This window comes from Theropithecus gelada, chromosome 7b (genome assembly GCF_003255815.1).
Source record: "Theropithecus gelada isolate Dixy chromosome 7b, Tgel_1.0, whole genome shotgun sequence".
Classification (NCBI taxonomy): domain Eukaryota; kingdom Metazoa; phylum Chordata; class Mammalia; order Primates; family Cercopithecidae; genus Theropithecus; species Theropithecus gelada.
This window is the reverse complement of record NC_037675.1, coordinates 75,843,808-75,869,503: the sequence shown is the minus strand read 5'-3', so window position 1 is coordinate 75,869,503 and position 25,696 is coordinate 75,843,808. Positions and strand designations below refer to the sequence as shown.

General features: G+C 54.8%; 1 protein-coding gene across 1 annotated transcript in view; it reads left to right on the top strand.

Annotated features, from left to right (window-relative positions):
• LTBP2 (latent transforming growth factor beta binding protein 2) overlaps positions 1-25,696 on the top strand; it is a 115,233-nt gene that overhangs the window by 86,544 nt on the left and 2,993 nt on the right. The window contains exons 14-35 of the mRNA XM_025392283.1: positions 831-870; positions 1,721-1,822; positions 4,049-4,177; positions 4,935-5,063; positions 9,990-10,109; positions 15,546-15,665; positions 16,692-16,814; positions 17,054-17,179; positions 17,553-17,678; positions 17,964-18,086; positions 18,187-18,312; positions 18,776-18,898; positions 19,559-19,690; positions 20,030-20,155; positions 20,662-20,805; positions 21,659-21,850; positions 21,972-22,055; positions 22,800-22,928; positions 23,251-23,388; positions 23,471-23,638; positions 23,924-24,205; positions 25,266-25,415. Coding sequence (XP_025248068.1) covers positions 831-870; positions 1,721-1,822; positions 4,049-4,177; positions 4,935-5,063; positions 9,990-10,109; positions 15,546-15,665; positions 16,692-16,814; positions 17,054-17,179; positions 17,553-17,678; positions 17,964-18,086; positions 18,187-18,312; positions 18,776-18,898; positions 19,559-19,690; positions 20,030-20,155; positions 20,662-20,805; positions 21,659-21,850; positions 21,972-22,055; positions 22,800-22,928; positions 23,251-23,388; positions 23,471-23,638; positions 23,924-24,205; positions 25,266-25,415 — 2,932 coding nt within the window. The remainder of the gene's footprint in view (positions 1-830; positions 871-1,720; positions 1,823-4,048; positions 4,178-4,934; positions 5,064-9,989; positions 10,110-15,545; positions 15,666-16,691; positions 16,815-17,053; positions 17,180-17,552; positions 17,679-17,963; positions 18,087-18,186; positions 18,313-18,775; positions 18,899-19,558; positions 19,691-20,029; positions 20,156-20,661; positions 20,806-21,658; positions 21,851-21,971; positions 22,056-22,799; positions 22,929-23,250; positions 23,389-23,470; positions 23,639-23,923; positions 24,206-25,265; positions 25,416-25,696) is intronic.

Here is a 25,696-nt window from a genome sequence, read left to right as displayed (position 1 = left end):
TCCTCTGGGAGTGGTGTAAGGGGAAGTGCGGGCACAGCTGTGAACAGGCTCAAACCACCTCACTGAGAAAGGCGCATCCAACTCCCTTCCCTGTGCCCAAGATTCCCCTGGGAAAAACTGGGTGTCCTCCCAGGAAAACATTCCAGAAGAGGGGATCTGCTTCTTCCCTCATCAGCCTCTCAGTCCCTACTCTATCCCCTGCCCCTCCACCCTGCATACCTGACTGTCCCCAAATACAGTTTCTTCGAGGGGGCTTGTTCTCTCCCTGGGCTACTATATGACATCCTCCCAGGCCAAAGCTCTAACTCTAGTCCCCACAGACACAGCCAGCCTCCAGGGCCTTTTCCACCCTCTGCCTGCTCTTCTGTTATGTCCCCCCTCTCAGCAACCTCTGTCCACTGGCTGTGTTGAGGGACACCAGGTGTAACCTGCAGTCTGGCTTTGCCACACTGGCCCTGTGGCTCCAGGCACTCTAGTGAGCCTCCAGAGCTTCGGTTACTGTGTTGAGATGCGAGGGTTATAGCTGACACCAAACTTGCTGATTTTCTACTATGTACCTGACACCAAGCTGGCATAGTGTGTACATCAGCTCATTTAATCATGTCAATCTCCCATCATAAGATAGTTGAGAAAGTTAACGAAGTGAGTGAGTATAAAGTGTCTGGCAGAATGCCCAGCGTAGAGTAAGAACTCATCAATACCTGGAATGAATGAAAACGTGAATGAGCTAGCTGGTAGGAAGCCCGGAGATGGGGGTGAGTGTGATGGAAGGTGGCACATCACAGGGACGACAGAGGAGCCAAAAGTGACCTTCTCCTGTTTCTGTGCAGGTCACGACCAGTGTCACCCATACACCTGCCTGGGTCACAGGTGAGTCCCTCTTCCTGGCGGCTCCCAGGCAAAAGAGAAGGGAAGGAAAGAGGCCTTAATCAGGAGTGGAGTTACTATGTGTGAGCTGGTCCATGCTCACACACATCAGAGGAGGGTGAGAAGGACGTGGCCTGTGAGTGCTGTTTCTGGGAGCTCTCTATACACCTAAGGTGCTGTGAGGTCAGCAAGAGACCCCATGACACTTCACAGATAGTTTTCTAGCCACAGAACTCTTTGCAAAGTTCATGGCACCACTTGGCACATAAATCAGAACAAAGAGACAGCACTAGCTGAAATAGGTGGTTGGTTGGGTCGCTAGACTCTTTCCCCCAGGAGGCCTTGTCCTGAAACCACTAATTGCCTGTCACTGGTGTTGGGTTCAGACATTGGAAGGCTGAGCTCATGCTTCTTATAAAATGGTAGAAGACACTGAAGCCTGTCTTGTGGCTTCTCAAGGCAAATAAGATGTTGGTATTTGTGGCAGAGCTCTGTAAGCTGTGAAATACTTTGTAAGCAGAAGGGAAAGAATGTTGAAGTGGGAATTAGGAAACCCAGGTGTCAGCTGTGCCTCCAACAAGCTGGCTGGCCTTGGACAAGTGGCCATTTCTACAAGCCTCAGTCTCCTGGCCCTGATATAAAAGAGCATTAGACTGGATGTGCTCCAATGCCTGTTAGAGCTCTCAGATTCTCTAGGTGGGGCCAGATCAACTTTCAGGAGACTGGAAGGCATGGGAGTGACCCACCCCAGGCTTCACCCTTCGTTCTTGGAAGTCTGAGCACCAGGGAAAAGGGAGCGGCCACGGCCGGTCAAGGGACTGTGACCCCACCTCTTCCCCTCTCTCCTCCGCAGGGAATGCCACAACCCCACCAATGCCTGAACAGGGGATTCCAGAGATACAGGAAGAACAAGTGACCCCCTCCACCGATGTGCTGGTGACCCTGAGCACCCCAGGTAGCTGCAGCCAGACCTTTGGGGCTCCTTGCACCCTGCCCTGTGAGCTGTGTCTGTTCAGAGCCAACTCCAGGGCAGGGGCATGAGTGGAATGCCCCCTCGCATTTCCAATTAGGTAAAGTCTCCAGCAGGCTCCCAGCTGGGCTCTGCACCCCTGGCCTCATCTTACAAAGAGCACAGGGTCCCTCTTGTGAAAATAAGAGCCCAGTCTGGAGCACTGCCCAAGCCCAGAATGGGGAAGAGAAGGGACACCATGGGAGAGGGAAGCCAGGGGTCTTCCAGGAGAATCTGGGGGTCCCTCTCAAGGAAGGGGAGCATGGGGAGTGAGGGCCGCTGGGGTCCTGGTTCTTCTAGGCCGCTCCCCTGAGTCAGCAGAGTGCCCTGGCAGCAAGCAACTGCCTGCCCACGGGGAGGGCTGATTTTCGGGAAGGAACATGGTTCTATTTCTCAAGGTTGTTTAACCAAGTCTGCATTCCTCTCGCTCTGGTCAGCTACAGTGATGGGGGCGAGGGGCAGGCGTGGGGGTGATCCTGGCAAATCCACCTTGCTCTGGAATGTGCCCTCCTTAAAGGCTCATTGTCTGGGGACTTGGTGCAGGAGAAGCAAGGCGGGTGTTGTAGCCGCTGCCCACTGTACACGTGTGTGCCCGCTCCCCGGGCTCCTGCTCTCTTAACCTCACGACTGGGTCCAGAGACCCAGTCACCTTGTGTTGGGGGTGAGGGCGATGGTGGGATTCTGGATTTCCTCCAGCAAAGAGAAAGCCCCTGCAGCCTGGTGGAACAGCCCAGAGAGTGGGGAGAGGGGGTCCAGCCTTCCCAGGTGCACCCCACTGACCTCTCCCGGGACCTGTCTCTTCTGGCTGAAAGCGCTGCGCCAGGGAGCGTCCCCTCTGGCCTCTGCTCCGCAGGCAGAGTGTGCAGAGGAGTGCTGAATTTCTGATGAGGAAAGTGAGCCTGGAGGAAGGGATGGGAAGCAGGGGGCAGGGGGCAGGCCAAGCTCAGCAGTAGCTCTTGGCATGTGCATGAGTGTCCCCACTGCCACCACCAGCCTCGGCCTTTTGCCCTATCCCCTTTCTCTGCCATTTCTGTAACCTCACCCCTCTGGGCAGACATTTAGGACCCAGCTGAGGGCCCCCACAACCCCCAGGGGTTGGAGCCAGGCCCAGGGAGAGGGTAGCCTTGGGTGTACATTCTTGGACACAAACTTGGAGCCAGGCCCAGGGAGAGGGTAGCCTTGGGTGTACATTCAATTCAGTACAATCTGGCAGACTGTATACCCACATACAGACCACTTCCCAACCCATTCTCTTGGGTCTTCAGCTTCTCCCGAGCTATGGGGGCAGGGCAGGGACCCCTGAGCATGTGGGCTCCAGGCAAAGACTTCAGGGTGGACACAACGGCAAAAGCATCATTTGTTCATTCATTTGGCATGTTCTAAGTGCCCGGTACTTTTCTAGTATTGGGGATACCATTCAGACAGCTACAGTCTCTGCTGTCTACACAGCCTCAGCCCTGAGTCCCAGTGAGTCTGCCTCCAAACTGTTTCTCAGTTCTGCAGCTGTCTCCCCACTTTTCACCCCATCACCACCACCCACGGCAGACTCTCATTTACATTATTTCAACAGGTTTTAAGGACCCACCATACCTCCCATACCAGTTCATCCATCATCTTGTTGCCCGAGTGGCCTTTCCAGGACTGCTCTGACCCACCCCCACCTTTCACAAACTCCCTGTTACAGGCCAGTCTCAATGTGGCTTTCAAGGCTCTGCTCAGTTGACCCCAGCTCACCTCTCCCATTTTCCCCTGGCAGTTTTCCCCAAGCACCTTACTCACCAGGTCTCTCTGTCTGTCCAGGGAAAACTGGACAGGAGTTGCAAGGAGGGATGGCACTGGGCACTGGGTAGGAGTCGGGCTCATTTTCAGGGTGGGGTTAGGATGGAGGAGTTTTGCTGCAAATTTGCTGGAAATATGGGTGACCTATTAGATCTTGGTGGGGGGGATGCCCTACTGTGACCTCCATCCTGGGTAGGGCTCGAGGTGCTGGGCAGAGGTCCCCTAGGGTCTTATGCAAGGCCAAGCTGTGCATGGGTATGGGAGGGAGGGCCTGGCTAAGGTTGGTCTTCTGAGGCCCCTAGACCCTGGCCACTCATTGTCCCCACCCTGCTCCACTGCCTTTGTCCAGCACCTCCCCCTGCCATAACCTCTGCTTTGCTCTGGCTCCCACAGGCATTGATAGATGTGCTGCTGGAGCCACCAACATCTGTGGCCCTGGAACCTGTGTGAACCTCCCAGATGGATACAGATGTGTCTGTAGCCCCGGCTACCAGCTGCACCCCAGCCAGGCCTACTGCACGGGTATTCACTTGGGTGCCCTGGGCTTACTTGGCGGCTGGGGTAGATGGGAGCAGGGGCTAGGAGGCCGAGTTGAGAGTCCAGGAAGAAGCAGAAGGTCCAAGCAGTGCTAGGTGGTTGATGAGTTTAGGAGGAGCGCAGTCCCTGTGGACAAAGCTAACTTTAACCCTCAGGGGAAGACTAGTCTCGGTGAGTCCCATCCGATGAGTCTCCAGGACTCCAGGAGCATGGAAGCCAGCCCACTGCATGCATCCTGACCTGTGCCTGGCAGCCCTCTGCTCTGAGATCAGCCCACCCATCAAACTGACCATTTTGTTGCCTGGAGGTGGACCAAGGTCTGCCCCAGTTGCAAATGTCTCCAGCAGGGTCATCCCTGGGGGGAGGTCTGAGGCTAAGATAAATCACCAAGTGTGGACCTCATTCCTCCTCCCCCCAGTATTTTCAAATAAGGGAGAAATATCCACTGTGGTTTCAAAGGAGAAAGGAATGATGAGGCTACTGGGGGAAGGAGTCGAGTGGCAGAGAGGAGGGGCTGGCAGTCACCCCAGGCTTTTGGTGCCTGAGTGGGCCCGCTGGGCTGACTTTATGGCTTCCAGCCTTAGAGATCTTCATCTTCGCAGCCTCCTCCACTCCCTCACCCCTTCCTTGCCACAGAGCACCATCCCCTGCCCAGCCCCTAGTGTGGGCAGGTTGCTGGTAGTTGCCCAAAGAACAGCACTGCTGGCCTCCCTGACCTCCCTCCCTGCCTCCTTCTGGTCAGATGACAATGAGTGTCTGAGGGACCCCTGCAGGGGAAAAGGGCGCTGCATCAACCGTGTGGGATCCTACTCCTGCTTCTGCTACCCTGGCTACACGCTGGCCACCTCGGAGGCCACACAGGAGTGTCAAGGTAAGCCAAGTCCACCCTTGCCCTTGGCCAGGCCCCACAGTCTCAAGGGGTGGAAGAGGAACCAGGGGTTCACACCCCCATACACCGTGCTGCAGAATGGGGAGTGAGCAGCTGAGGGAGGAGAGACTAAAACTCTGGCCTGGATCTGGGAGGAGGCTGACCCTATGCCGATGGCAAGGAGGGGTAGAAATCCAAAAGCCAGCAATCTCTGCAAAGGCCCTAAGGAATTGTGGGTGGAACCAAGAGTGTCACAGGGTCAGGAGACATGGCTGGAGATGAGGACTATATACCAGGCCCCCAAACTCTGAGTGACAAGGAGCTAGTTTCATTTTAGGGAAGGAGGGAGACCCATGAGGACACCAGGCTGGGACTATTGGCAGACCAGGGAGTAGTATGCCTTTGAACGAGGAGCACGGGTTCCCAGCAGCTTGGAGACACTTGTAGGGCTTTGAACTTCCCTGGGAAGATGTGGCCCACTGCCAGAGGACCCTTGATAAATACGCTTCCAACTCAAACCCTTTAATGATGCAAAACACCCCACATACATTTTTTTCCACATACATTTTTATGATTAAGTTCACAAATAATATAAGGAGCACTTTCTAAGCAACACCTTAAGATTCATAATCCAGTTGTAAACCCTTCACCTCAAGAGGGGCCCTGCCTGTGCTTGGGGCTCACATGGCTGGTTCTGGCCAGACCCCCAGGGAGGCCAGGGAAGCTGTGTATCCTCCTGCTGCCAGGATCCCCTCAGGTTCTAATCCTCCAAGGGTCCAGTCTACAGAAACCAAAGCCATCCAGGTCCAATCACTTGATTATGGAGGGAAGGGAAGTAGAAGGGGCAGACCTCCTAACTTAACGGAGGAGCGGGAGAATCACGGGCGGTGTTCACTGCGCTCTCATGCGTTGGCACCACCGATGTGCCAGGCAGTGTGCCAAGCTCTGACGATGCAGAGATGAGTGAGGTGTGAATGGTGACACTGTAGGGTTCAGATGAGGAAGCAAGTTCTGTATGAGATTATTTGGGTGCTGGAGCTGGAGCAGATAAAAATAACTACCATCTATTTACTTAGTTACTTACTAACTAACTTATTTATTTATGACAGAGTCTTGCTCTGTCGCCCAGGCTGGAGTGCAGCAGCACAATGTTGGCTCACTGTAACCTCTGCTTCCTGGGTTCACGCCATTCTCCTGCCTCAGCCTCCTGAGTGGCTGGGACTATGGGTGCCCACCACCACACCAGGCTAATTTTTGTATTTTTAGTAGAGATGGGGTTTTACCATATTGGCCAGGCTGGTCTCGAACTCCTGACCTTGTGATCCACCTGCCTCGGCCTCCCAAAGTGCTGGGATTACAGGTGTGAGCCGCCGCACCTGACCAAGAATAGCTACCATTTAATGAGCACTTACTATATGCTGGCACTGTCCCACGCATTTTGTTATATGAAGCTCATCATCCCAAATCCATGTTGTGGAAATCCTTAGCCCCATTTAATAGGTTAGCAAACTGAGGCTCAGAGGTGAATTGAAATACCCAGGGGCCTCATACCTAGTGGTGACAGAGCTAGAACTCTAACTCCAAAGCATGGTTTGCTTCCAAAGACACACTCCCCTTACACACAGGGTGTTGGACACCACCATGGAGCATGAATAGGAATGGAGGGAGCAGAGAGTACTCCAGGTAGAGGGAAGCGTCTTTGCAGAGACTTAAATAGTGAACATTGCCTGGCATGCTCTGGGAATAATGATGAATGCAGTGTGACTGGAGCAGGGCTACCTGGAGGAAGAGGCCAGTGTGGGAAATGTCTCGAGTGCCAGGCTGAAGCATTTGGACACTGTCTCACAGGCAGGGGCTGCCAGTAGAAGTCTGTGAGCAGAACGGTGGTGACTGGGTCAGCTGCCTTCCGGGGAGCTGACTCAAGGGGCAGGGCTCAGAACAGGCTGGGGGAGTCAGGAGAGAGGCTAAGGGAAGGGGGCGTCTCTGGGCTCCAGTGGTCTAGATGGGTGTTGTGGGCCAGAGGCACTGCTCTTTGCAGACCCAGCCTGGGGAGCTGGCCTGGGATAAGCAGCAGCTGCTGCAGGGAATGATGTCACCAGGACTGGTGCAGACACAGGTTTCCGCTACGTGCCAGCCCGGATGTCCAAGATGTCTCTGCCAGCCCCAACAGCTGGGAGACGGGAGTTGGGGCTCAAGGCTGGCTCTAAGTGCTTCTCCCAGTGGGGCTTGGCTGCCACTGGAAGAGGCCTTGTCCAGAATAACACCCACCTTCTGAAGTTTCCCAGTCTCATAAAGTAATATCTCATTACTTCAATGATTTGATACTTATACTGATTTATGGATTATTTAAATAATGTATATAATTAATATGTCATTATAATTTATATTATCAATAAGATAAATTGTTTACATATTAAATATCTAAGTAAATGTTTACCAAAAAATGTAAGGCTCTCTTCATACATTAGCCTGTGGGTTTCCTCATCTGTAAACTGCTGGCTCCCATTTTTGCTCAGTTTTCCAATAGTGGTTGCTGCTTTTTCCTGGGGCTCTTTAGGAGTCCATTATATATTCTAGATTCTCGGCTGGGTTTAGAAATTGCAACGCTCCCATTTTGTCCTCTATCCTTTAAGCTTATCCGCATTTCTTGGAACAGAAATCCTTAATTTTGATGTACTGAAATTCACCATTTTGCCTTATTTGTGTGTGTTTTGGGGGCTTTGTTTAAGAAATCCTTCCATATCCTGAAGTCACAAAGATATTCTCCTGTACCTTAATTGAGTTCTAGTTCTCCCTTTTATGGTATGCTTTGATTCATCTGGAGTCCATCTTTGTATGACTGTTAAGAACCTGGTCTTTCTCTATTCACGTCTCCATCTTTCTCCATGGAGCGAGGGCGTTTTCCAGCACCATGTATCAGACGGTCGTCCTGGCCTTAGGGGATAATGGTTCCCACACATGACTCTGTCTATAAGTTCCCTTCTCTCTTTCATTGGGATTAGGGCTTCTCACAGTGAACACCACTTATTCCAGAATTGCCTGAAGAGTTATAACAACGTTAGTTCCTGGGCCCACCAGTAGAGTAGGATCAGAATCTCTGGCTGTGGACCTAGGAGTGTGCATTTCCCACCTTCTGGCGGAGACTTTGCTGTGCACTGGAGTTTTATGAAGTATTGCTCAAATGAAGACACTGTCCTTGAACAAATGATTATTATTCGATTCCTTCAGTAAGCACTTACTGGGGTTCTGTGCTGGGCACTGGAGATGCTGAGATAGTAAGGCATGTTCCCATTAGGGAAGAAGCAAGTAAATGAACAGGTACACTGAGAGCTGGGCCCTCAGGGGACGCTGGGTTGGAGATGACTGGGAGGCAGTCACGCTGGTGTGTAGGAAGCTGTTCCAGGCAAGGGGACAGTGCGGGCAGAGGCTCAGGAACAGGCCCTGAGGTTAGGCAAGGGTAGGAGAGGTGTGGGCAGCAGGAAACAGATGAGAAGCAGGCTGGGGCCGGTCATGCAAGATCTCACATGCCAGGCTGAGGAGCTGGGATTTTATGGGGTTTAACATTAGGATAATAATAGCTAACATTTCTGCAGTGCTTACCTTATGCCAGGCGGGCGCAGTGCTTAACCCTTCACCTGGATTATTGTATTTAATCTGCACAAGGACTCTGTAAAGTGTTTGTGTCAGTCCCAGTTTAAGGGGGAGAGTGGGAAGGTGAGGCCTTGATTAATTTGACTGTGGGGACAGGGGATGGGGACCCAGAGGACCAAGAGGTGATGCTTTAAACCAGTCCTTGAAATGGGGGCAGGGATTTGCTGGCCATCGTGAGGAAAGAGACTCCAGGTGGAAGCATTTGTGTGAACAAAGGCTTGGAGGTTGGACCACTGAAATCCGCAATAGCTGAGGCTATACCAAGGGACTTGTGTGAATTAGCAAATACAGCAGAGCTGGGCCACGTGGCAAAGGCCTTGTGAGCCAGGCTGCAAGCAGAACTGGAGGTAGCAGGGGTCTCTGGTAGGAGTTTAAGCAGGGGAGGGGTGTAAGCTAGGTTGGGCTTTAGAGCCATGGTGGACACCAACATACTTTGGAAAAATGATAGAAACCACACCCTACAGATCCATGGTTACCTAAAATGCAATCCCTCACTGGCTGCTTGGTTCCTAACCTTTAAGAAGGTCCTTAGGAAGGACTCTAGGAGTCCAGGCACAGTGGTTCATGCCTATAATCCCAGCACTTTGGGATGCTGAGGAGGGTGGATCACTTGAGGTCAGGAGTTCAAGACCAGCCTGGTCAACATAGTGAAACCTCATCTCTACTAAAAATACAAAAAATTAGCTGAGTGTGGTGGCAGGCACTTGTAATCCAGCTACTCAGGAGGCTGAGGCAGGAGAATAGCTTGAACCAGTGAGGTGGAGGTTGCAGTGAGCCAGAGGTTGCAGAGAGTCAAGATTGCGCCATTGCACTCCAGCCTGGGCAACAAGAGTGAAACTCTGTCTCAATCAATCAATCAATAGATGAAGGAAGGAAGGACGGACTCCAGGAGCATACCCAAAGGGGATATAGTGGGGCCAGGAGCAGGGTGGGAGTCCTTTTGGCCTCTGAAGGTATACCATATGGACTGTTACCCCACCTCCAGACCAGCCCTTGCATGAGGGTGAGGAAACAGCTGTAAGGATCCCCATGGGTCCCCAGAGTAGCCTCCCCTGAGAGAAAGGAACTCAGGGTTATCAGGGGCCTGAGCTAGTTAATTTCAGACTGGGCCCAGGAGCCCCTCCAGTCAATTGTGGCTGCAGCAAGCATGCCTTCCCTGCCCAGGCCTCAGCATGGCATCCTTTGTCCTTGGCCTCTAGAAGGAATGCTCCAGGACCCCGCCCCCTCCACCATCCCCCAGGGCTGGCTGTGACTCAGGGCTTTTCTGTGTGTTCACAGATATCAATGAGTGTGAGCAGCCAGGGGTGTGCAGCGGGGGGCAGTGCACCAACACCGAGGGCTCATACCACTGCGAGTGTGATCAGGGCTACATCATGGTCAGGAAAGGACACTGCCAAGGTAAGGAACGGGAAGGAGGGAGGCGCCTTGCCACCCCACTACCCACCTCTCCCTCCCCAAACACTGCCCACCTCCAACGCGCCTTCTAGCTTGTCCCTGCCCCGGCCCCTTGATGCTGAGCCCACGCCTATGGACAGAGACACGTATGGGAATTTCTGAGCCCTTCCATCCCCTCAGTGCTATTCTGGCATCCTGTCTGCCAGCTGCAGCAGGGGAGCATGAGCAGCTTTATCCACATGACACCTTAGGAACATCTCTGTAACCTCTGCCCTCTTGCCTTGAAAAATGTGCTCTCCTCATGGGGCAGAGGAAGAGTCGGTGTGTCTGGGAGTGTCAGCCTTCTTGTTAAACTTGTTAGATTGTGAGCTCCTGAGGGCTGGGCCATATCTTTAGATGGCCCATGCATGGACACCTGATAAGTACCCAACAAATGCTAGAGGGAGGAAGGAAGGAAGAAAGGGAGGAAAGGAGGGAGGGAGGAAGGGACCCCAGATCCTTCTCTTTCCCAGACCCAGCTAAAAGGTGCTGTGACACTGCTAACTGGACTCCTCACAGACCCGCGCCTATCTCATGCCAGCTCTGAAGACCCCTGGCAGCTCTGCTGCCACCACGTCCCTGTCAGGCTGGGGTGTCACAGGCTTGTAGGAGGCCCAGGGTATATGCTCTCGAGACTGGCTGGGACAGGAAGAAATGAGGGTAAATCCATCCAGGCACAGTCCAAGAAGAACATGGCCCTGGGTCCAAGCTCAGGCTGAGACTCCTCCCAGCCTCTAGGTTTCCCTGGTTGGGACTTGCCTGCTTTCAGAAGGGCCTGGAAGTCAGAGTAAGAGCTTGTGTACTTTGTGAAAGGGCAGCCTCCCTTCCCAATGCCACTACCATGGAAGCAAAGTCCAGAGAAGCAAAGGAGAGAGGTGGCAGCAGGTGTAGGACAGACAGCTCTGCCTTCAGCCCCAGTGTGTCACCTCCCAATGACTCCTTCTTGGTCTTCCCCCTTTAAAACTCAGGCCTACCCATGACCAAAGCCAGAACCCACCTGCCTTGTCCTCCTTAGCACGATGGAGATAAGACAGCCTGGCATCTTCAGGAGAACAGAAAGTGATGGCACCCACCACTGACAGGTGCCTCCTGTGTCCCAGGTGGCTGGGTTAGGTCCTCGATAGATTACCTCATTTAAGCATCACAATGACGCTGTGAATTTGACATTAGACTTTATCAAAAAGAAAAGTAAAATGAGAGGAAATGAACCAAGAGAATACCAGAACATTAAAAACATCAGGTTTAGGCTGGGTGTGGTGGCTCACACCTGTAATTAATCCCAGCACTTTGGGAGGCCGAGGCAGGTGGGTCACTGGAGGTCAGGAGTTCAAGACCAGCCTGGCCAACATGGTGAAACCCCGTCTCTACTAAAAATACAAAAATTAGCCAGGCGTGATGGCACATGCCTGTAATCCTACCTACTTGGGAGGCTGAGGCAGGAGAATCACTTGAACCCAGGATGTGGAGGTTGCAGTGAGCCGAGATCGCACCACTGCACTCCAACCTGGGCAATAGAGTGAGACTCTGTCTCAAAAAAACAAACAAACAAAAAAAATCAGATTTATATTAACCAGTCTGTGTTAAGGGCACAGGCTCTGGTGCAGACAGGCTTGGGTTTGGCTTTTGACGCATGTCTGGAAATGGAACTGTAATACCCATCTCAGAGATGTTTGTGAGCGCTGGATAAGCTAATGTATACAAAGTGCTAGGCACTGTCTGGCACATACAGACCCTGAGTAAGTAGGGGAAACGTTACCGTCAGGGGGTAGTTCTTTTTCATGTCCAGGCTCCCCCGTACCCCAGCCCTCTCCTTCCCTTCCCAAGGAAAGGTTCTAGACACACACCTCATCTGGGAGGTCAGGCAGAGTTCCTGGCCCAGGGCAGACACTCTGAGTCTGTTGAAAGAAAGAATGATGTAGCTCGCACACTTCTCCAGGTTTCCATCGGTAACCACAAACCCGGCCCATCACCCTGGGAGCCCAGTCAATTTCCTCTCCCACTTTCTTCTTTCTCCAACTCAGAAACCACTCTCTCCACTGAAACTGAAAGTCTCTGGTGAAAGGCTGAGTGGTCTGGACAGAGGCCCGTCCAGCAGTCTCAATGGCATTTCCGTCGTACCGGGACTCCAGGTTCCCACGGACAGGGGATAGACTTCCCTGCAGACCGCCAGGGCCTTTCATGTCGCCCAGCCATAACCAAGGTCACCTGAGCTTCTGGCCCCTGCCTGAGTGCCTTCCCCACCCCCACCCCATGCTCTCACAAGCAGCAGAGGTGAATGTCTGTACATTTCCTCATCCAAAGGCTGATCTGTGGTTAGAGAAGCTCCAGGATTCTCCCAGCAAACCGACAGCAGCTTGGCAAGCTGGTCTCTGGAGTGATTGTTTCCATGGGCCCTTTGGGGTCTCTTCAGCAGCCTTATACCAAAAAGACGAACGGTGAGGTCTGAGGCGTACTCTCCCACTCTTTGGTCAGCAAACGTTTGTTGAGCACCAGCTGTGTCGGCCTTGGGCTGAGAACACAGGAAGAAGACAGATGGCTCCAGGCTTCAAAGACAGAGTATTAAAACCCTCCAAAACAAACCGTAATCTCAGATTAACATTCACGCCCTAGGCCAGGCAGAAAAACTGGAATATTTCTGCATCCAGTGACTGGTTCCAGTCCAGGCACCAAGATGCTGGTGGGACAGCCTCAGGGTAGCTGGTGATAGAAGCTGCTTCATTCAGAATCTTCCTTTGGCTCCTTTGAATTAGCTTGGCTAATGGTTCAGTGATATTCGCTTCCACCCAGGAGAGCCCTTCCCTGTCTCAGGTAGAGTCTGAGGGGCTGCTTTCATCTTCTGCCCTCCCCTTCCCGTTCACATGTGATCATCACTGGCTGGGGCTCTGATCTGAGGAAGGGAACCAGCAGTGCCCTGCCAAGATAGACAAGGTTATGCTGCCTTAACAAACAGCACCTATCTTATTGACATAGCATCCAAGTTTGTTTGTTTGTTTGTTTTTGTTTGTTTGTTTTGAGACAGAGTCTCTTGGCTCACTGCAACCTCCTCCCCGATTGGGTTTAAGCGATTCTCCTGCCTCAGCCTCCCGAGTAGCTGGGACTACAGGTGCACACCACCATACCCGGCTAATTTTTGTATTTTTAGTAGAGATGGGGTTTCACCGTTTTGGCCAGGCTGGTCTTGAACGCCTGACCTCAGGTGATCCGCCCATCTTGGCCTGCCAAAGTGCTGGGATTACAGGCATGAGCCACCACACCCGGCAGCAGCCAAGCTTCTATCTCATCAGTGCCACATGTCCATTAGGGTCAGCTGGAGGCTCTGCCCCATGTTTCCTCATTGGAGATGTAGGCTAAAGGAATAGCCAGTCTCTGTGGAAGAATAAAAGAGCACTCTGGAGCATTGCACAAATTAAATGGTTTGGTCCATAAAATATCCATATCATACCCACTCACAGTTCATTGGCCCTCACTAGTCTCATGGCCCCACCCAACCACAAGGGACTAGGAGGCACCAGCTTACCATGGTGCAGAAAGTGGAGAGCTGGAATGCCACATGCATCCTAAATGCCCAGCATTAAGACACTACACACACCACCTCCAAGAGATGTGCCCAGCCTGTTTGGGGCAGGACAGACTTCAGGGCCCTTTGTTCCTGGCAAACCTTGTCTCCTTCCCACGTTGCCTGATCCCTGCAGGAAAGGTCTGAAGACTTCATTTTTCCTGGCATGGATTTAGGAGGAGCTTTGCCTCAATCTCGTTCTCTTCATCCTGGAAGAGGTCATCCAGCATCCCTGAAACAGGGATTGCTGCTTATTCTCAGTGGCTTTGTCCATCCTCCTTCAAGTACCTCGGCCAAGGCCAACAGGTCATGGCACTGGCCTCTTGTCTCCTGGGTGGCCAAAGTTACTTATCTTAGATCCTTTATTTTCTCCATCTCTGTCTTTACAGAAGCCCTTAGAATAGTTAAGATGATATCACCACAACTCAAATAGGGGTTGGGGCACCTACTTGTGGCTGCCCTCTTGCCAGAGATGAGCCTTATCTCAGTGTCCCCAAGATTATATGGGAATTGTGGGACTCTCAATGCAGAGACCCACCTGAAAAACTACCTGCCCTGTGGCGATGTCCCTGTCTTCTGGACCCTCAGGCAGAAACTTTAGGCTTGAGAGGGTCCCAGTCCTCTGGGACAGAGGGCTTTGATGTGTCCTGACTTCTGGAAACCAAACAACCTCGGCGAGTACTCACTTTCACCCTCCCCTTTAGGGTCCATGTCCTCTCCTGCAGTGACAGCCGCTGGCTTTAGTCCCTCTGCAGAAAGCCTATTTTCGGACCCTAGGCCTGCCTCCCACACTTCCTCCATGGGTGCTGAGTAGGTCTTCCTCTCGGGCAGTAGGACCTCTAAATCTGCATAAGCTGGTATACTTCCTCTAGGAGAATGACAATTACCCATTCAGGAAGAAGAACCCCTCCTCTTTTCTTGGCCAATGGACCTGTTGTGAAGAGTGAGCCAGAGCCTTGATACCGGGCCAGAGGGGCATAATGTCCTCCAGCAGTGCTGACTCAGAGTTCAGTCCCTGTGACAGGACCTCCCTCACTCAGTCCAGGTCCCCTGGGTGCCTTGATGATGAAGCCCATGATATGCCAGGTTACATGGGGAAGAGCCCTCTCCACGGCTCCGAGGAGAACTAGCTCCCTCCTCTTCCTGTTGCCACTCTCCCTTCCTGGGTCCCCTCATCCCCTGGGTGTCCAGTTGGTGTCCAGGCTTACCCCTTCTGGCTGACTTTCCTGGATCTCACCAGAGTGGGTGCCAGGATCCCTACGTGATTCCTGGCTGGAAGAAATGTCTGACAACTCTGCAGCAGAGAAGCTTTGCCAGCTCTACCCTGCAGTCTGCACTCAGCCTCAGGGCTGGTCTTGGCCATATCCAAGATTGGGGCTTCCTCCATGGTCCTCGTTTCCTGGTGCAAGGAAGCCCAAGTTGCCTTCGCTGCCCCTCTGATGATCTATTCTGGAACCTCTGGCAATCCAGTGAGCTGCTGTGCCAAGCACGTCCCAGTAATGGTCACTGCTTCTAAAGGATTAGGAATTCACCAGGGGATAGATGAAAGCCCATCCCAAACAGTGGATCCTCTGACCCTCCCACAGCTGGTGGTAACCACAGCCTACTGCACCCACCCAGGGAGTCTCCCTTTCTAATTTTTAAGTTATTCCATCTCCCTCTTTTGTCCCGGACAGTGGGTGAGAGGTGGAGTTGGGAACACAGGGCAGCTGTCATTCTTTCCTAGTTTTTGTCTGTCCATCCCTCTCCCCAACCAAGGGCAGGGACAAGGATTTGCTGTGTCACAGACCTACCCATGTGCTATGTTCCCAGGGATGACCAAGGGAGGGGCTGCTGTTTTGCAGATATCAACGAATGCCGTCACCCCGGTACCTGCCCTGATGGGAGATGCGTCAATTCCCCCGGCTCCTACACTTGTCTGGCCTGTGAGGAGGGCTACCGGGGCCAGAGTGGGAGCTGTGTAGGTGAGGGCTGCTGGCCAAGGCACTGAGCAGGCCATTCGGCCTTGGGACCTCTGGTTGAGCCCACACACGGAGAGGGAAAGAGGTGGGCAGAGGGAGGTGGCTTGGAGGCTGTTGTCCTCCATGATCTAGCTGGGTTCCCAGATGACGCTGGGCACAAGTCACCAGGGCTCTGCCCTCTGAATCAGCTAGGGTGGGGCCCTTTTCTGCTCATTGGCCGTATTCATTCTGGAGTGACTGCCCAAAGTCCCAGCAGCTTCAGTAGCTGGATGCTGTGGTGGAGCGAGGAGCCTAAGGGTCTTAGAATGGGGCCCCTCTGCAGTTTCCAGGGAGGAGGGGTCTCCTGCTCTTCTGCACCTCTAAAGCAGCGTCTAAACAGCCCGCCCACCGCACAGCGGGGTGCTCCTCCCTCAGAAGGGCAGCAGGTCTGCAGTAGGAGGCGTGTGCTCTTTTCCTGCAGCCCCCTCAGGAAGAAAGGCTCGGGTTCAGAATGCTGGGAGGGACGGAGTGTTGAATAGACGCTTTGAGGCTCTGGAGAGGGCAGACGTTTCCCAGGCCCTTGAGGCTGCCACTCAGCCACCTCGGCATGACTGGCCTCTCTCCACACTGCCCGCCCACCCTCTGAAGCTGCTTGTTGGGTTGGGATCGTGGGTTGTTGGGTTGGCAGGTAGGAGGTCATGTAGGGTTCCTGGCACACATGGTGAGGGGAGTCAAGGGTCTTGGACACATCCTTCCAAGTATCCTCAGATGAGCCAAACCAGCCCCAGGGCTGGGGGACCTGGCCCCCTGCGTGGGTACATGCAGAGTGCTCTGAGTTACTAGATAGGGCTGAAGTGAGCCCGGGGGATAGGACACCCTGCCCTGCCTAGGTGGGAGGAGGGAACATGGCCTCATGGCCTCCTCCGGGTGGCCTGCGGCCCCTCTGAAGGCTGGTTTCCCGGCCTCATAACTGAGATGCTTGGAGCTTGCCAGCGGGGGCTGCAGCACGGGGAGGAGCCCAGCCCACCATCTAGGACCTCTCTCCCACAGATGTGAATGAGTGTCTGACCCCCGGGGTCTGTGCCCATGGAAAGTGCACCAACCTAGAAGGCTCCTTCAAATGCTCTTGTGAGCAGGGCTATGAGGTCACCTCAGATGAGAAGGGCTGCCAAGGTACAGAGATGCTGAAGTACCCCTTCTCCACAGGCCAATCCAGCTTGTGGCTCCCTCCCCTCTGCACACCACGCTTGGCGCCCTGAATCCACCTCTGGCCTTGCATCCCTATCCACACTGACCTAACACATCCCTGCCCAGACCTGTCCTTCCCCCACCCCTGCCTACCCACCAGTCTCTGGCTGTCCTGGCCTGTCTGTCCTGCAGAGTCCCACACAGAATGCAATGCCCTGTTTCAGATGTGGACGAGTGTGCCAACCGGGCCTCATGCCCCACAGGCCTCTGCCTCAACACAGAGGGCTCCTTCACCTGCTCTGCCTGCGAGAGTGGGTACTGGGTGAATGAAGACGGCACTGCCTGTGAAGGTAACCCTGGGGAGGCAGTGGTGGAAGGGGACAGAATATAGGCAGTCTTACCTCCCGAAGAACACTTCATTTGTCCCCAGTTTGGGGCTGATGTCGAGGGGCTCCAGGCTAGGCTAGAGGACCCCATACATGGACTTGGCCCCAGCAAGAGCTTATATTATCATAATCCCCAAGTTCAGAGTGAGGACAGGAGGAAAATCCAGTCACAGAGACAAGAGAGAAGCTGAAGGCAGGGCTGTCCCGGGAGTGTTCTAGGGAGGGGGTTTTAGGAAAGCCCCCAGGGGCTCAGAAAGGGAGGCCACGGTGAGGTTCCTGCATCGCCCGGGGAGTGGGAGCCCTCCTAGGTCCCTGGGTGAGCACTGTCTGTCTGCAGACCTAGATGAGTGTGCCCTCCCGGAAGTCTGCCCCTCGGGAGTCTGCACCAACACGGCTGGCTCCTTCTCCTGCAAGGACTGTGATGGGGGCTACCGGCCCAGCCCCCTGGGTGACTCCTGTGAAGGTATGAGCCTCCATGTGGGAGAGGACACAAATGGGATGCCCCTCTGTCAGGGCCATGGTGAAGCCCAGCAGGTGGGGGGCTGCTGGGGCTGGAGGAGCTGCCATCATCCTGCTCCCCAAGAGTCGCTCATGAGCTTCTCCCAGCTGTGCTGCCTCACGAGGGGATGGTGCCCCTGTGGGTCCAGCTCTGCAGGCAGGTGACAGGTCCTCTGGAAACCTCCCCCTTGGCTCCTGTCCTTGGGAGGTGCTGCCATCGGCTGTCTTCCTCCCCTGTGTGGCCCTGCAGATGTGGATGAGTGTGAAGACCCCCAGAGCAGCTGCCTGGGAGGGGAATGCAAGAACACCGCAGGCTCCTACCAGTGCCTCTGTCCCCAGGGCTTCCAGCTGGCCAATGGCACCCTGTGTGAGGGTGAGTGACCCAGGTCACCCTACTGGGGTTGGGGGGCATGAGTGTGTAGGGAGGCAGGCACATCCCCAGCAGACACCCACTCCCCATCTTTTCCCTGCAGATGTGAACGAATGCATGGGGGAGGAGCACTGCGCACCCCACGGCGAGTGCCTCAACAGCCACGGGTCTTTCTTCTGTCTGTGCGCACCCGGCTTCGTCAGCGCAGAGGGGGGCACCAGCTGCCTGGGTGAGAAGCCAGCACAGCTACCTCTACCGGCCAGGAGCATGGGCGCTAGAGGCTAAGACTAGAGTAGTGTCCCTTTTAATACCAGTACGGAAAGCAAGTGCTCACGGCCCTGCCCAGGGAGGAGAAGATGGGAGCGAGGAGTGATGTGAGGAAGCCCGGTGCTCAGCGAGGGAGGGACTCAGTCTCTCACCAGGGCCTCCTCACGACGTTGACAGCAGGCAACTCCAAACTCCGAGTGTCACTTCTCCCCTTTACAGAGCTTCAGTTCCAGGAGCCCCCCCTCACCCCCCACCCCCACCCTGGCGCCCACCTCCCACAGCCTGGCCTCTGGCTTCCAGCCCTTTCCTACATAAGCCACTCCCTGCCTCTCCTATGGGCTCCTCAGGGCCCAGAGGAAGGTACACAGGACCCTAACAGGGAAGGGACCCATGGCTGGGTCTGCTGACAGCCATCTCTACTGTAGATGTGGACGAGTGTGCCGCCACAGACCTGTGTCTGGGAGGGCACTGTGTCAACACCGAGGGCTCCTTCAACTGTCTGTGTGAGACTGGCTTCCAGCCCTCCCCGGAGAGTGGAGAGTGTGTGGGTAAGGGCTCTGGGGGGAGGGGACAGGGCTCTACCCATGTCTGCCCAGCTCTACCCTGCCTGGTCCTCAGCTCCCGTGGAGCAGAGCACTTTCCACAGATGCAGTGTCCAACAAATAGTGCATGTATTGAGACTCAGGGCTCAGGGGCTGTCCAAGGATGACAAAATGAAGACAACCAGCATCTTCGTGCCGGCACACAATCTAGTTTTAAAGGCCAAATTGATTCAATAGACATTAAACACCTGCTATGCTCAATGTCTTTTGCTAGGACAAATAGACAGTTAAGGACGATCTTGAAATTGAGCAAGGGAGACAGATATGAAGACAGCTCTCTGTAATACACTATGCTGAAGCCTTCGTGTAAAGAGAAGTACAGTGCTGTGCTGGTAGGGATAGGAGACAGATGGGGCGGCGGAGGAAAGGGAGTGTCACAGAAGGCTAGGAGCTCACTGCTTCCTAAATAGCATACGGTTCTCTTCCCAGATGCTCAGCCCTGCAGGGGCAGGGGAAATTGTCCTGACCTTGATGTGCTGGGGTTGGGATGAGCACAGTCATTTGGAACAGATCAAGAACCCTGGAGGTTGTGGGGCTTGACCCTGTGGGACCAGAGCAATGACCTGGCCATCTCTGTCCTCTCTCATGGCATGGCTCTGGGGATAGATATCGACGAGTGTGAGGACTACGGAGACCCGGTGTGTGGCGCCTGGAAGTGTGAAAACAGCCCTGGCTCCTACCGCTGTGTTCTGGGCTGCCAGCCTGGCTTCCACATGGCCCCGAACGGAGACTGCATTGGTGAGTAGGGAGGGAGGAGAGAGAAGAGAGAGGGCTGAGAAAACCTATTTTTCATATATTGAGCGAGACATGATTTTCTCCTGAGGACACGATTTTTTTGCAGCTGATTGTAGTTTGTATATTTTCCATCCAGCAGAGCTTACGAAAAATGCCACAGGACTATGAATGTTAGGGTTTTCTTATCCCTAACAGGGTTGAGAGGCTGCTTTTCACAGGTCTTAGTGCCAATAAGTCGAATAAGTATTTTCAGCAGAGAACGAGAGAGTGTGCGTGTGTGTGAGAGTGCACACACACACGCACACGCACACACCCTCTACTGTGGTTCCCACTGTCCCGCAGACATAGACGAGTGCACCAACAACACCATGTGTGGCAGCCACGGCTTCTGTGACAACACTGACGGCTCCTTCCGCTGCCTCTGTGACCAGGGCTTCGAGATCTCTCCCTCAGGCTGGGACTGTGTAGGTGAGGAGCCTGTGGGCTACCCACGGTCTGGGCCAGGGAAGGGAAGGCCCTGGGGTCCTCCTCCTGAACTGGTCCTGGTCACGTGGCTCCATCATGGGTCCTCAGAGCATGGGCAAGGGAGGCTTCAAAGAAGAGAGAGACTTCAACTCCCCGCCCAGGGGCATGTGGGCCGGGCGGGTAAGGGGAAGCACAGCCGCACTCTGCCAGCAGGACAGCAGGTGTCCTCAAGCCTCAGGGCCTCAGGAGGCAGGAGGTTTGGAGAATGTGCACTGAGGGGTAACCCTTCCTCTTTGCGCACTTCTGTGACCGTTTGCTGCCACTCCTCTCCTTCTGTCTTCCTTCCCATGCCCTCTGTCCATCGGTTCCTCCTCCCCGCAAATCTATACTCACTCTTGCTTCTTCCCCAAGGCCTAGCCTGCTTCTTTTGGGGGCAGTGGGCCGGAGTCGGGGGCAAGGGGCACGGGCTGCCTCTTTTCTGCCCATGAGCCTGTTCTCACACCTGGCAGACGTGAACGAGTGTGAGCTTATGCTGGCGGTGTGTGGGGCCGCACTCTGTGAGAATGTGGAGGGCTCCTTCCTGTGCCTCTGCGCCAGTGACCTGGAGGAGTACGATGCCCAGGAGGGGCACTGCCGCCCACGGGGGGCTGGAGGTGAGGCCTGGGAGATGCATTATCCATGGCGACTCGGAGGTTTAGAGAGAATGTGTCCCTCTGCATCCCTCTTCTAGCCTCTAGCCACTGAGAGGGACACTGGGCCAGGGCCTGGGGCAGCATAGGGAGGTACAGGTGGGGCCTGGTGCATGGAGGGGTGAGGAGGCTGAGGGCCACATGCAGTGAAACCAGGACGACCCTAGAGGAGGCTCAGGAAACCCTGAGGATGACCCCAGGGACCACAGATTGAGCCTTGGAGGGACCCTGAATCCATCTAATCCCTGGGAACCTTCTGGATGAGAGAGGACTTGAAGCTGAGCTAAACTGGGCTCTCCCTTTCCCACTTCCCACCCCACCCGAGAGCTACTGGGTTCAGCCTCTCACGCCAGGCTGGACTAGGACTCAGCCGGCTTTTACTGCCTTGGGGGAAAGTGAGGGAGACAAGGAAGGGTGAGGGGGCTGGGGTACCTGTGAAGCAGAATGGACCACGGGGCTGCCCATATGGCATGCCAGGGACTGGGGGCAGCCCATCACAGGAGACAGGCGGGGTGGTGTACCGCAAAGAGCAGGGGCTTCGGTGAGGAGGAACTGGGGTCAGATCCCTGCCGCACTGCTTAATAGTTTAATCACGCAGTGGTGGTGAGGCCCCAAGCCTCTCTAAGCCTCAATTTCTTGAGATGATAATTAGGCCACTTCTTAGGGTTGTCGAGAGCATCGGTGAGGTAATACAGGTAACAGCATTTTTTTCCACTGTAAAGTGCTACACAAATGTTAAATTTAAGAAATAAAGCGAAGGACTATTGACCCCTCAGAGGGTCATGAACAGACAGTAATGAGCATCTGTCACGCACAGGTCAGAGTATCCCTGAGGCCCCAACGGGGGACCATGCCCCGGCCCCCACCCGCATGGACTGCTACTCTGGGCAGAATGGCCATGCGCCCTGCTCCAGCGTCCTGGGCCAGAACACCACGCAGGCTGAATGCTGCTGCACCCAGGGCGCTAGCTGGGGAGAAGCCTGTGACCTCTGCCCGTCTGAGGACTCAGGTAAGGCCCCAAGGGTTCCAGATCCTCGAAGGGTCAGCTCTGCAAGGTGACACGGAAAGAAGGGCAGAGAGGAAGGGGGCAAGGCCCTCCCCGCTCTGAGCTGAAGCACCTCTCTACATAGCTGAATTCAGCGAGATCTGCCCGAGTGGAAAAGGCTACATTCCTGTGGAAGGAGCCTGGACGTTTGGACAGACCATGTACACAGGTAACCTCCTGCTCCATCCTCTGCCCCAAACTCCATTCACCTGAATGGGCCCTAGCCTGCTCCTCCACAGGGTTCCTGGGGAAGTTCTGCATCCAACCCTGGCCTCCCAGGTTGCCTCCACCTTTTCTGTCCCAGGGCTGACTCCCTGCAGAATGTTAGCTGGAAGTTTTCTGACCCAAGCTGCTCTTGGAGTGTCCACATGAGCCTCACCTCAGTTTCCCTACTCTCCCAAGGCTGCACCTCCAGAAACAAACTATGATGCCTTGACTAACTGTCACCCCCAGCCACATGTGGGCACAGGGACAGAGTGGAGAGCACTGCCCTGGAGGCCAGAGGCTGCGCTCATCTCCCTGGCCGCACTGATGAGGCTGGACACTCTGGGGAACCCACACTCACAGTAGGATGGTCCAGGTACTGCGCCCCTCAGCATCCTAGTCCTGAAGCTAGTCCTGAGAAGGAAATGATGGAGACAGAGATCGCTCTCCTTGGGTGCTGGCTACGCGCTGTGCACTTTTTTGAGCACCTCACACATATTAACACCTTTTCATCCTTATTACAACTCTAAGAGGTTAAGGAGCATGTAGGAACCAGAGGCATGGCAAACTTAAGCAACTTGCCCAAAGCCACCCAGCTAGTAAGTGGCAGAGCTGGGATTCAAACCCAGCCTGGCTTTGGATTCCCTGCTCTAGGTACCCCTCATACTGCCTCTCACCTTCCTCTCACCTCAGCTCTGCCCTTCCACAGATGCGGATGAGTGTGTGATATTCGGGCCTGGCCTCTGCCCGAACGGCCGGTGCCTCAACACCGTGCCTGGCTATGTCTGCCTGTGCAATCCCGGCTTCTACTACGATGCTTCCCACAGGAAGTGTGAGGGTGAGGACACACATGATCCCTGCCCCACCCCAGGCCCACAGCTGAATAATGGCCCACCCAGCCCCTGCCAGCCAGTCCCATTATTGCTGAGAGTCTCCCTTCCTAGGGAGGCCACCCACTGCAGCAGGCTGGTCCCACGTGAAGGAGCTCTGGGCTGTCAGAGATTGTCCCCAGGGAGGGGCCTTCCAGGCTGGGCTGGGTTGAGGGGAGGGAGGCAGGGCACTAACTCTTCATTATCAGTGATAGGAAAACCCTCTTCCCTGAGGGTGGCCGGTGGACAGGTGACTTTGGCATCGCCTCACCCTTTCCTGCCTCCCAATAGATCATGATGAGTGCCAGGACCTGGCCTGTGAGAATGGCGAGTGCGTCAACACGGAGGGCTCCTTCCACTGCTTCTGCAGCCCCCCGCTCACCCTGGACCTCAGCCAGCAGCGCTGCATGAACAGCACCAGCAGCACGGGTGAGTGGGCCTGAGCGTGGGGCAGCAGGAGAAGGGGACCTGGGCTGGGGGGCTCATGTGCCTCCGTGCCCTGTGCCACCAGAGGACCTCCCTGATCACGACATCCACATGGACGTCTGCTGGAAAAAAGTCACCAATGATGTATGCAGTGAACCCCTGCGTGGGCACCGCACCACCTACACGGAATGCTGCTGCCAGGATGGCGAGGCCTGGAGCCAGCAGTGTGCTCTGTGTCCCCCCAGGAGCTCTGGTGAGGGGGAGCAAAGGGGAGACCCTGCAGGGCTGGGCCAGGCCCCAGGGAGGGGGATACCCTCACCTTGGAAGGGGGATCTAGAAAGAAGTAGCAGAGCAATCAGGCCCTGTCTTCCATCCCTGCTGTTTGGGGACAAAGTAGGGCAGTGGAGAGGTGGGGAGAGGATTGCTGCCAGGATCTCCCAGAGGGTACCAGTCCTTGCATGCTCCCAGAGACAAAGCCAACCAGGCTTTAGCTGGCAGGAGCTGGAACCCGGCTCCCTCTCTCCCTCCTCCCTGACAGAGGTCTATGCTCAGCTGTGCAACGTGGCTCGCATTGAGGCAGAGCGGGAGGCCGGGGTCCACTTCCGGCCAGGCTATGAGTATGGCCCCGGGCCTGATGACCTGCACTACAGCATCTATGGCCCAGACGGGGCCCCCTTCTACAACTACCTGGGCCCTGAAGACACCGTGCCTGAGCCTGCCTTCCCCAACACAGCCGGCCACCCAGGGGACCGCACACCCATCCTTGAGTCTCCTTTGCAGCCCTCAGAACTCCAGCCCCACTACGTGGCCAGCCATCCAGGTCTGTGTTGCTGCAAAAATGGGGAAGAGGTGGGCGCCAAAGCTGTTTCACTTCCATCTCCTCCACCTGCTAGTCATATTGCCAGCAGGGTGAGGACTGGGAAGGGGAAAGACATACCAAGCCAGAGGTCCCCGTTCACAGCTCGCTCAAGACAAGTACATACGCCCAGGTCCGACCCTAACAACTCTGTCATAAACTATCACAGGGACACAAAAAGGTACAGGACGCTGCCCCTATCCCAACCAACCTACAAGCTTCCTGTGGGGACTGACAGCGAGAAAGCTGTTCGCTGCAGTCTTTTTCTCCCTCCACGCCACCTACAGGCTGCAGAAGAACCTGCTCTAAGGACACCCAGCATTCACACTTGTGACCTGAAATGTGGATTAAGGTTTTCTAAGGACTTTAAAGGCCTACTGTGATGACTCGGTTTGTGAATGGTGCGATCCAAACACTCAGGCCTTGGAGTCTAATGAGGAAGACAGGCCTAGCACTGTGCAATGCACACAGTATCCACCACAGGCAAAGCTATCACATCAAACTAAGACCATACCGCTGGGCAGGGTGGGGCGTTTTCCATGGGGTGAAGGGGTGCTTAGAGAGTGAAGAGGGTTAGGGAGATCTGGTCGACTTTTTGCTTTGTGTTGAGCGAGACCCCTCTGCTACCAATTGTTCCCCACTCCCCAAAACACAGTGTGAAGATTTAAACAAAACACCTCACCCCATCCCCACGTCCAAACCCAAAAACTATGTAACAACACACTCCCCCACCCACCGAATCCCAGCAGGAGCCGGGCACTGTGGAAGCAGCAAGTCTCAGCCTCCCTGGAGCCCTCATTTAAAGCCCAGAGCACCTCTCCCCATCTAAAATGACACACACTTTTTTTCCCAAGAGTACTGCCTTTTGTTCTAGCATCTTTCCATGAGATTTTATTATCCTTTCTGCCCCCACCTCCAAAGTTCCACAGGGGCATCCTTTGTCCAGGAGGGCGAGGGTCCCAGCATTAGGGAGAGTCTGGACACAGGCCTCAGCCTCCTTCTCTCTCTGATTCCCTCCTCCCAGAGGCCCCAGCTGGCTTCGAAGGGCTTCAGGCAGAGGAGTGCGGCATCCTGAACGGCTGTGAGAATGGCCGATGTGTGCGCGTGCGGGAGGGCTACACCTGCGACTGTTTTGAGGGCTTCCAGCTGGATGCGGCCCACATGGCCTGCGTAGGTGAGTAGAATTCTGATGGAGGAGTCAGGCTGGCCCACTGCCCACAGAGACGCCTGAACTCAGGAAGGCTGCAAGAGCCACTGCTGCCTCCTAGTGGGGCTTTCTGCATCAGGCTGGGAGGGAAGAAAGCGCCAAAGGAAGGTCTAATTGTGTGCTTTAGAAAGCCGCTTCCGTGCAGGTTCCCAGACAAAAGACAAAGACAAGAGAGCACGGTCTTGGGCATGGTATGAGCTTGCTGCCCCCTGCCTTGTCCTTGAGTTGCTTGGTTTTGGGAAGTGACT